The 12,173-nt window shown below is 41.2% G+C and overlaps 1 protein-coding gene across 1 annotated transcript in view; it reads left to right on the top strand.

The window, feature by feature from the left end:
• The first annotated feature begins 1,653 nt into the window (after positions 1 to 1,653).
• The window catches only part of serinc5 (serine incorporator 5), a 114,362-nt gene continuing 103,842 nt past the window's right edge, over positions 1,654 to 12,173 (top strand). The window contains exon 1 of the mRNA XM_028805727.2: positions 1,654 to 2,109. Within this exon, the coding sequence (XP_028661560.1) occupies positions 2,083 to 2,109 (27 nt within the window). The 5' untranslated portion in view covers positions 1,654 to 2,082. The remainder of the gene's footprint in view (positions 2,110 to 12,173) is intronic.

Raw genomic sequence — 12,173 nt, 5'->3', positions numbered from 1 at the left:
GCGCAGTGGATAGCGCTGCTGCCTCGCAGTTGGGAGACCTGGGTTCACTTCCCGGGTCCTCCCTGCGTGGAGTTTGCATGTTTTCCCCATGTCTGCGTGGGTTTCCTCCGGGTGCTCCGGTATCCTCCCACAGTCCAAAGACATGCAGGTTAGGTGGATTGGCGATTCTAAATTGGCCCTAGTGTGTGCTTGGTGTGTGGGTGTGTTTGAGTGTGTCCTGTGGTGGGTTGGCACCCTGCCCGGAATTGGTTCGTGCCCAGTGTTGGCTGGGATTGGCTCCAGCAGACCCCCGTGACCCTGTGTTGGGATTCAGCGGGTTGGAAAATGGATGGATGGTATTTACTTACATTTTGTCATACCATGTAGAAATGACGACATTTTTTATACTGTGACGTCCCGTCGAATAACACACTCAGGAGCCGCTTGTCCGGGGAAGTCTTCCAAAATGCCGACTGGCTTTTTATTCAATCTGCCATGATATAAACGGTGCCCTACAGCCGCCCGTTGTCTGGGTCACGGGGACACCTCCAAAATAACAAAGACTAATCACCTTCGTCCTATCTACCTCTCTTACTCTCAAAACAGTTACTTCCCTTCTTTACACCTTATACTGTTCTCCTCACTTTCTCCAGCCTCCAACTCAAACTTCCGGCCACACACCCCTTTTTATCACGCCCCATTAATTAACCCAGATCCCTGTCACTCATCTCTCTCTAGGGAGGTGCCCCAAGCCCTTACAAACAGGGTTCCCTCAAGACTCCACCCCAACACTGCTTCCCTTCCCTATAGCCCATGCAATGGCAAGACACGTCACAATACATTTCAGTGTTTCAAAGACAAAGCCATATCTGACACTTGCAGATAAAAGGAAAAGATTAAAACAAGCAGAAGAATGCAGACTTTGAATGGAAGTTGACTGGAAATGCGGCTTATGGTCAGCATCCATAACTGACTAATTAAGGATAAGGCTAAAGGAGCTGACCATTAGGACACTGTAGGAATGGCTGCTGAAAATGAGGCTTTGCAGACATAGGCTATGAGAAAAATATTAATCAGTCATTTCAAGCAACAACAGTAAAACACTAGTAATGTCTTGGAGGTTTTTGTTTAAATGAATTTAATGGTATATTGATAAAAAAATTCTATTAAGAACTTGAAAACTCTGGATGTGTTTAAACTTTTGACTGGTACAGTAAACTCTGCCAATATTCGGTTATAGTTGAGCATTTGCTTTGAATAAATAGCTCTGTTGTTAGCCGAAACTAAATTCCAAGATATTGATTCGCAGTACTGCGTTATATCAGTAGAAGTGGGGGCCCAATGGGCGGACTAGGCGGTACAAAATTTTAGGGGAAGCTTGGCTTAAAAAGGTTTAGGAACCCTTGCAGTGGACGCTGTTAAATCTAGAGAACCTCTCTCCTATAAAAGAGCGTAATATTGGTATATGAGACGTATAATCATGTCATGTGACTGAATTCAAATAAATGTAGCTAACTATTGAAAACGATCCTGTCTTTTTGTGCTTTTCTTTTCGCGATTGAAAGCATCTGCTATACTTTATGGGTTTTGACATTAGTACGCAAAGGCCAATAGGTAACTGCGCGGAATTCTTCTACTTTAACCGGAACGACCTAAACAACTGACGAAAACGGAAGTGGTTTGAGGGAGGAAAATATGCGAAAATAATTCGCACACTTGGATTCATACCAGTAGCAGAGTGTGGAAGGTACTGCCATTTGCTGTTGGAGGATTTTCTGCGGCAGTGGTGTTTTAACACCACACATCGACGGGACACCGATGAGATTGAAGGTGGACAGTGCTCGGATTTTCCTCCGTCCTTTCCAGAGGTGCTTTTTTTAGGCGCAGCCTTTTTGTTTTGTCGCGCCTGCGTGTCCGCCCGGTCTTTCCAGCAGTGGCGGAGCGCCATCACCGCGCCGCGGTCTTTTCCTCAAAGTGACCGTCCAACGGACTTGAGAGGGTTTGTTCCTTCGCACGGCTCTTCTTCTTTCCTGGATTTTATTTTTCACCTTTACACTTTTCCAAAACACGTATCGGAGACGTTAGAAGGATCAGATTGAGAAAATGTGCATCCCGTGTTGTTTACACCAGGTAAGCAAAAACAAGGAAAAACATGTTTGTTGTCCGTTGTAAATGCTTTTGGGTGTTTGTTGCATTTTTGCTCCGTTTGAAGCTTTTATAGTCAGAATTAAGGTGGGATAATTCCTTTAAACGAACGGCTCGCGTCCCGGGGGGCAGGGGGTTAACATTGTTAAGATGCTGCAGCTGCTCGAGTGACGGCACGCAGACTGACCGAGAAGTGTGGACGGAGTTGGTGTGGAAAAACCGGGGTGGGTTGATGTGCGTGTTTGCGTTTACACATCAATATGTAATGCACATACATATTACATAATAATAATAATACAATCCGCGCAGAGAAACCACTTCCATTCTCCTTAAAAATATTAAAATGGCCATTGATTTGTGATTTTCCCCTTGGGATTAATAAAGTATCTATCTGTCTGAACTGATCTGCAACTTTAATATTATTCCAGTGATCGTGTTTTATAAAGAGGACCCCATCTGTATTTATTATCCATTTTCCGTGGCCTTATTGTTCCGAATACACGAATGGAGAATTAAATCTTATTGCGAGGGTCCCGGGACGGGACGTCAGGAGCCGCTGTCCCCAAATCCCTGTTAACGACCACACACATCGTACATTTTACAGAAAACCCCACTTGTTGTTAATTAATGGTTTAAAACCAAAAACTCGCGGTATCAGTATAACTTAAAATCTAGAGCAGGACATTTTTAGGTTTTAATAAGAGTGTCGAGGTTTTGCTTTCTTGATGCACTTTTATTTAGTGGCTTGGGCTTTCACGTGTTCTAACCTACCCACAAGTCGCTGGTCCAGCCATCCATTTTTGAACCTGATTTATCTTGGTTATGGTCACAGGTAGCTTTGGTTTCCTGAGTCACAAAATTTAAGTTAGTGTAGTGGTTTAAGACTATGGACCTCAGACCCTGAGGCTGTGTGTTCAAATCCTGCTACTGATACTTTGTGACCATGAGCAAGTCACTTGACCTGCCTGTATTCCAATTGGAAACCCCAAAGAAATGGAACCAATTGTATCATAAATGTTTTAAGTTACCTTGGATAAAGACATCAGTTAAATATGTAAATGTAATTCAAGGGCTTGGGCTTTCATGTATTTTATAGTAAACTACCAACAAGTCGCAGGTCCAACCATCCATTTTTGAACCTGCTTAACCATAGTCATGGTCACAGGTGCATAATATAATCGTTTCCGTATGTTTACAGATGAAGCACCAGCAGCCCGACTGAGTGACTTTAACACTGAGGCAGTGTGGGGGTTATACGCGACATCACTGTGGCTTACAATCCCAGTGGCTGCAATGAGAAGTCAAGCAAAATGACACCTTTTATTGGCAAACTAAAAAGATTACAATATGCAAGCTTTCAAGGCAACTCGGGCTCCTTCTTCAGGCAAAATCCTATTACGTCAATCCCAGTGGTTTACATTCTTGGACATGCTGCCTGCCCAGTGAGGTTTACAAATAATAATACAATTTTTGGTTGTTGTGGCATAGTGTTTAGCAGCAGAGTGGGTTGAATTTATAATTTGTGAGTGTAACGGGTAGAGTTTGTGCATTAATGTAGTTATACCATCTAACTTCCTAGGTTTACTTCCCACATTGCTAAACTGTTCATGTTAAGTTTTGTGGATACTGTAAATCATTCTGGAGAAAATAAAGTGTGTGAGTGAGCTTCACTGCCAATGGGCTGGCACTCCATTCAGAGTTGGTTATTGTCCTTGCACCCAGTGCTGCTGAGATGGCCGCAAGCGACCCTGCTGGAAGAGGTGTTGATCAGTAGGTGGCTTCCAACGTCCCAGTGCCATGATGGGGGAACACTGTGCTGTAAAAAAAAAAAAAAAAAAGGGTGCCATGCTTCAGGTGAGAAGTAAAACCGATGTCCCAATTCTCATCGGTCTTAAAAGATCCCTGTGGATCTTTCGAAAAGAGTGGTGTACCCCAGTGCTCTGGCTAAATTGCCCATCACGACCGTGTCATTCTGGCCCCCTAATCATCCCGTTTCTTATTGGCCGTCTCTCATCTCTTCATCACCTAATAACTAACACTGTGGTGAGCTTACTGATATAAGAATGGCTGCCATCACATCATCAAGGTGGATGCTACACATTGGTGGTGGTGGTGGTGGAAGAGTTTCCCCCCTGTCTATGTAAAGTGCTTTGAGTAGTTTGGAAAAGCACTATATAAATAGTAATAATAATATTATTTTTACACTCAACCCAATTAAAATAATAATAGTGTCTGAAGGCAGAGCTGTGTGTTGACTCATTGAAGACTAAATTCAGCTCTAGGCTCAGTCATGGTCTGGGTGGTCATTGCATACCCTTTGTCCTTGTGAGTCTTTCTCTGTGTACTCGGGTTTCCCTCGCTTACCTCAAAGATTTGTGCATTAGATTAAATGGTGACTGCTGATCAGCTCTCCGTAGGTGAACATAAAAGGAATCGACACCCTGTCGTCCTTGTATGTCTGATGCTGCTGGGATAGGCCTGACTCCTGCATCTCCTTGGGACAAATCAGGTTTCAAACTGTCATGTCATTCCCAGACTCGCTTAATCCAGTTCTGAGTCGCATGGGCTGTAGCCTGTTCTGGCAGCGATGGGTGCAAAGCAGACAACAGCCCTGGACAGTGCAAATCAGCGTGGCTTAAAAATAAACTGCTCAAAAAACTTAAGGGAACACTTTGAAAAGACATCAGATCTCAATGGGAAAAATAATCATGTTGGATATCTCTACTGATATGAAATGGGTAATGTGTTAGGAATGAAAGAATGCCACATCGTTTGATGGAAATGAAAATGATCAACCTACAGAGGGCTGAATTCATAGACACTCCGAAAATCAAAGTGAAAAAATGATGCGGCAGGCTAGTCCATTTTGCCGAAATTTCATTGCAGTAACTCAAAATCGTACTCAGTAGGTTTGTATGGCCTCCATGTGCTTGTATGCATGCCTGACAACGTTGGGGGGTGGGGGGTATGCTACTAATGAGACGATGGATGGTGTCCTGGGGATCTCCTCCCAGATCTAGACCAGGGCATCACTGAGCTCCTGGACAGTCTGAGGTGCAACCTGGTGTCATCAGATGGACCGAAACATAATGTCCCAGAGGTGTTCTATTGGATTTAGGTCAGGCGAGTGTGGGGGCCAGTCAATGGTATCAATTCCTTCATCCTCCAGTAACTGCCTGCATACTCTCGCCACATGAGACTGGACATTGTCGTGCACCAGGAGGAACCCAGGACTCACTGCACCAGTATAGGGTCTGACAGTATGTCCAAGGATTTCATCCTGATACCTAATGGCAGTCAAGGTGCCTGTTTTAGTTTGGGAAAATGGTTCAAAGGTTTTAACAGAAAATAAGCAGGCAAGAATCATAGAGGAAAGGTCCAATACTTCAATTGTTTACTTGTTCAAATATAATATCAGTTACATACAATATAATAGCAATATACATGCAGATATAGGAATTGTACTATTGACTTACAGTAATATATATATATATATATATATATATATATATATATATATATATATGAATTATACTATTGACTTACAGTAATATATATAAAGATATATGATTTATACTATTGACTTACATTAATACAGATATATGAATTACAGTGATCCCTCGCTATATCGCGCTTCGCCTTTCGCGGCTTCACTCCATCGAGGATTTTATATGTAAGCATATTTAAATATATATCGCGGATTTTTCGCTGCTTCGCGGGTTTCTGCGGACAATGGGTCTTTTAATTTCTGGTACATGCTTCCTCAGTTGGTTTGCCCAGTTGATTTCATACAAGGGACGCTATTAGCAGATGGCTGAGAAGCTACCCAACTTACTTTCTCTCTCTCTCTCTCTCTCTCTCTTGCGCTGACGTAGGGGGGTGTGAGCAGGGGGGCTGTGTGCAGCTGCTTCCTGAAGGACATGCTGCACGGTGCTTCGCATACTTAAAAGCTCAAAGGGCACATATTGATTTTTGACTTTGCTTTTCTGTGGCTCTCTCTCTCTCTCTCTCTCTTCCTGCTCCTGACAGAGGGGGTGTGAGCTGCCGCCTTCAACAGCTTTGTACCGGCGGTGCTTCGCATACTTAAAAGCCAAAAAGCCCTATTGATTTTTTTTTTGACTGCTTGCTTTGCACTCCTTTGAAAAGGAAGATATGTTTGCATTCTTTTAATTGTGAGACAGAACTGTCATCTCTGTCTTGTTATGGAGCACAGTTTAAACTTTTGAAAAAGAGACAAATATTTGTTTGCAGTGTTTGAATAACGTTCCTGTCTCTCTACAACCTCCTGTGTTTCTGCGCAAATCTGTGACCTAAGCATGACAATATAAAAATAACCATATAAACATATGGTTTCTACTTCGCGGATTTTCCTATTTCGCGGGTGGCTCTGGAACGCAACCCCCGCGATGGAGGAGGGATTACTGTATACTATACTTACAGTAATATCAAAAGACCCAGAGCCATCATCCTAGACCAGTAGACTGAGGGAGCCCGCGTGTCAGTCTCGTCAGAGGATCAACTCGTGAGCCTGGTCCAATACCGGGCGGTGTGCACGTTCCCCACGGTTGAGCTTCCGAAGAAACTGAGGGCGGAACCTTCCCTTATATACTAATTGAGTGTCCTTACCCAAAATGGCTTACGTGTAAGCAGTGTATACAGAAGTGATCAGTTTCAGCACACACCCTTCCACGGGACGCAGTATTGTTTTTCTTCTACTTGGCCCTCACTGAGATGGTGCCTAGTATCAGAAGACACACAATAACAAGCGTTGCTTGCAATGAAGCCCCTCGAAGTGAAAAACAAGTACATGGCCTTGACTGTACTCCCATAACATTCTGAAACTCTTTATGAGAAGCAAGTTTTTGCACATTCTTTCGCTATCATCCCAAACATTCCAATCTTTGTAGCTGGTTTTGCACTGAAGCGACCAACCCCCCCCCCCCTTACTCCTTTATTTCATCCCTTCTCCTGTTACAGAGAAAACCTTTTTTATTACAGTGCCGTTGTCTAGCCTGTAGAGGTCTGTGCGTCCCTCCATGAATATGCCTTCCTAAACTATCACTGACCCACCACAAAACCGGTCATATTGAACGATCTTACAGGCAGCATAACGTTCTCCACGGCTTCTCCAGACCCTTTCACGTCTGTCACGTGCTCAGGGTGAACCAGCTCTCATCTGTGAAAAGCACAGGGTGCCAGTGGTGGACCTGCCAATCTTGGTATTCTATGGCAAATGCCAATTGAGCTCCACGGTGCCAGGCAGTGAGCACAGGGCCCTCAGGCCACCCTCATGAAATATGTTTCTGATTGTTTGGTCAGAGACATTCACACCAGTGGCCTGCTGGAGGTCATTTTGTAGGGCTCTGGCAGTGCACATCCTGTTCCTCCTTGCCAGTCCCGCTGATGGGTTAAGGACCTTCTCCAGCCATGTCCAGCTCTCCTAGAGTAACTGCCTGTCTCCTGGAATCTCCTCCATGCTCTTGAGACTGTGCTGGGAGACACCGCAAACCTTCTGGCAGTGGCACGTATTGATATGCCATCCTGGAAAAGGTGGACTACCTGTGCAACCTCTGTAGGGTCCAGGTATGGCCTCATGCTACCAGTAGTGACATGCAAAATTAGAGAAAGAACAGTCAGAAAAGATGAGGAGGGAAAAATGGCAGTGGTCTCCTCCTTTGAAACCATTCTTGTTTTGGGGGTCGTCTCATTGTTGCCCCTCTAGTGCACCCGTTGTTAATTTCATTAACACCAAAGCAGCTGAAACTGATTAACAACCCCCTCTGCAACTTTAACTGACCAGATTAATAGCCCAGAAGTTCATTGACTTGATGCTATACTCTGATAAAAAAAAAAATAAAGTTCCATATGCCTAAAAGATTCTGTCTACTTTTCAAATGCTTATACCAATTTATTTGGGTATTTAATATAGCAGGGTGACCTGTTTTTTTCCTGAGCTTAAGATTTTGATTACTTAAATATACACTGAGCAAGTTACGTTAAGTTAATTTGTGATTCCCTGTGTGAGCGTAAATCAGCCCGATGATGAACTGGCACCCAGTTCAGTGCTGTTTCCTGACTTCTGGGATAGTCTCCAGTCCCCTGTGACCCATAATTGGATTTCAGCATGTTATGGTGCATTTTGTTATTGTGATTGGAACCAAAACATACAGTTATTGCAGTATCTCCGATCATCACTGGCACCCCTGCCTTTAATGACTTTGACATGTTGTCTTTGTAATTGTTGTTTTAAACACAACTAAATCCATATTTCTTTCATTTTTGCACTTTGAAAGTGAAATCATAAGATATATCTTTTTACTGGAGTAGTACTGAAAAAAATGCTTGCTGTTCATTTTGGCTTCTCTAGCAATTTCTATTTTAGTTTCTCTGTCCTTTAATATCTGGTACATAATTATTTATTTATTTTACTTTTGTGTATAATGAAATATAATTCCATGTCAAGCAATGTGCACATTGCAAGACCTTGGGAGAAGTAGGATGCTTAGGGTGTACTCACACTAGCATTTTGTTATGTGCCCATGTAAGTTTGTCCGTATGTAACCCCTCAAAGTCTAGGTCATTTGACTAGTGTGATCGCTCAGTGCCCAGGTCCACTTAGGATATTCTGGAACAGTGTGATCACTAAACGTGCCTAAGCACAGAAAACAGACGTGATGTCAGTGATGAGATGTCTCATTCCATACCATTTGAGTTAAAAGCAAGTTTTTATTCTCACCTTACAGACAAATGTGAATTGTAGTTGGCAAGAAGCTGCCTCCAATAACATCATTTGTCTCCATCAAAATCTCATTGTACGTGCAGCACGATTAACAGAAAAATGTTGTGCTGCACAATCAATAAATCTGTAAGAGGGTAGAGTGTTATTCTGCCTTGTATGACTCCAAAAAAACACAAAGTAAGGAAAATGATTTTGACATGCATGCTGTCACTCCGTATTCAGATCATGATTTGGCTTTACACAACGTCGCATGGTGATGACAAAAGCGTGCTTGGGCCCAGAACATTAAAGCGCAGTGTGAGTGCAGGCCAGTGGGGGAATATGGATGGTGAACAAATGTGCCTAGTGTGAGTACACTCTAATTTAATGAGAATTTCAGATTACAACACAGGTAATCCCAAGGAGATAACAAATCGCACGACTCAGTGCCAACCTTTCAACACAGTTTCCCCTTTCCAAAGCATTGTGAGCTTACTTCATTCTGACAGCTGCTAACATGTTGCCTGTTCATGATAGTGCCTGCACAAGGGCTTTCCAGGTATAGCAATTTCATTTGCAGTTTCAACCCTTTTATTTTCCTTTTTCAATTACTTTTGTTTATGGTACGACAAATACAAGACATCAGACAGATGCGTCTCTTTTCTGTTTGCACTTTCTCGGTTTACTTGTGACTGCGTTTCATGCTTTGTACTTCTGAGTGAATGCTCATTAGCTCTCCACTCTTTCCGTCACACATGCATGAGCCTGTCTGTATGGCTTAACATAAAATGAAAACGGTTTGATTTTAGCCAGGACGAGATGCAAATCAGTCTCAGTGGGCCATTGGAAATATCAAACTATGATTGCTGGTCAGAGGAGTGCACCACTATTGTCCCTGACTTGCTAAGATTGTGTAAATGAAGTCTGCCACTGAAAATTGCTGGAAAAGTCATGTAGTGTGATGGGGGCTTTAGTTTCACTACATTGCGAGCATTGTTTTATTTTTATTTACTTTTTTACAATTTTAAGTGTCTTACATTATCTGATTGTGTATAAAGTAAATGTTGAATGCTGAATTTTACAGTTAACGTAGGCATAAGCACAGTTAATGAGTGATAGTGATGTTTTTAAATTGACTACATTTTACACAAACCAAAATGGAGAAACCTGAATTGATACTTTATTATACCATTACATATATGACACTTTTAAAAATATTTTCTTCATGTGAACAGGTTAAGTGATATGATGATGATTAAGGCTGGGTATTAGCACAGATTCCCGATTCGATTCGATTCAGATTCACAATGCCCCGATTCTATATCGATTTTATCTTGACTGAATTAGCATGCACTGATATTTTTGAAGTGATGGCTTTTTTAGAAATTACTTAACTGCACAGAGAACATTAATATAATGTGACAAATTTCAGTAACACTTTATTTGAAGGGTGTCTACATAGTGATTTCTTAACATATGCATAAGCATTGAATGACATTTAAGAAGAAATATTTGATTAGTAATGAGCAGTTAACATCATTTGGAAGATATGGAACAAAATATCATTGCTCTTTTTAAATAAAAAACAAAAAACTTTTTCACAGCACTGCACTCATGCAAGATTCACTATAATTTAACGTATTTATCACCATATCAGAGTCCATACATTTTGTGTCGGCGGGGTCCTTGTTTTAATACAATGCAATGGCATCTACTTTATAAAGCATTTATATCGTCTTGCAAATAATATTATAAAATTATCAAATATTGCTACTTAAATAATAAATGTTATTGAGTAACTTATTTGTGTGTTATGAATCTCCATGTAGACACCCTTCAACAAAACTGTTAGCCAAGTTTATTCCCCTATTGGACATTGAAAATAGTCTTGAATTGGTTGAAATTGAAGATACAGAGGGAAGACTTGTGTCTTTCTATAAATATCTTCAGTGAATATCTTCAGTTGCTTACTTGTAGCAGTCACGCTAATCAGTCTTGAGTAGGGAATCCATTCCCGGGCTCCCGATTCCCGGGAATGAAACTGCTGTAATTCCCGGGAAAACGGGAACGGCCAAGCTCGCTTATATAGCGTGTAAAAATCGATCAAGAAATAACAGAGTTATAGTTGAAAATAATTAAGGTGGTGCCATTGCTACAGCTTGCACTTCATCAGACAACAGCTTTCAACAGCAACTTGAAATTGCAATGCATCAGTCTGTTGCATCCGCATTATCTGTGCCAAGAAACTTGCCATCACAGAATGATAACAAGAAACTGGATGCATCAGTAAAAGCTGAAATGGCGGTGTTTCAGAGCAACGGCAAGCACGGGCGTTGTTTAGAACAAGTGTATCAGTATCTGATGATTGTACCGCCTATTTCAGTGGAGGCAGAGCATGCTTTCTTAGTGGCTGGAGTACTCTGCATGAAGGTGCGTTCTTGCCTGGACGACCGCAAGCTGGACACGTTAATAATAATACATTTATATAGCGCTTTTCTCAGTACGCAAAGCGCTATCCACACAAGGAGGAACCGGGAAGCGAACCCGCAATCTTCCACAGTCTCCTTACTGCAAAGCAGCAGCACTACCACTGCGCCACTTGTGAGGACGTTGTGCTTTCTACGTTCTTAATACCGCAACTAAAGATACATGCACTTATATGACAGCAAGTACTGCTTGTCGATAAGGTTAGTCTTTTATTTGTGTCAACATATTGCAGTAGTTTTATTATAAACTAGCAAAATACCCGCGCTTCGCAGCGGAGAAGTAGTGTGTTAAAGAGGTTATGAAAAAAAAAAGGAAACATTTTAAAAATAACGTAACATGATTGTCAATGTAATTGTGTTGTCATTGTTATAACTGTTGCTGTCTTTTTTATATATATATATATATATATATATATACACACACATAAACATTTATACATATACATATATATACATATCTACATATACACATCTACATATATATATACACACATACATAAACACACACATAAGACTTACTGACTGAAACGGGCTTTCATTGACAATCATGTTACGTTATTTTTAAAATGTTTCCTTTTTTTTTCATAACCTCTTTAACACACTACTTCTCCGCTGCGAAGCGCGGGTATTTTGCTAGTATATATATATATATATATATATATATATATATAATATATATATATATATATATATATACATATACACACATACATGCAGTTTTAATAACACAGAAATCAATATAAACATTAACATCATTATCATATGAGAATATGAAGTAATATATAAGAAGCACATTTCATATAAATATAAATTATTAAACAGTAAAATCTTCTTCTGTAATTTGC

The sequence above is a fragment of the Erpetoichthys calabaricus genome, chromosome 7 (genome assembly GCF_900747795.2).
Source record: "Erpetoichthys calabaricus chromosome 7, fErpCal1.3, whole genome shotgun sequence".
Classification (NCBI taxonomy): domain Eukaryota; kingdom Metazoa; phylum Chordata; class Cladistia; order Polypteriformes; family Polypteridae; genus Erpetoichthys; species Erpetoichthys calabaricus.
Note: the sequence above shows the minus strand (reverse complement) of the source record. Positions and strands in the feature narration are given on the sequence as shown.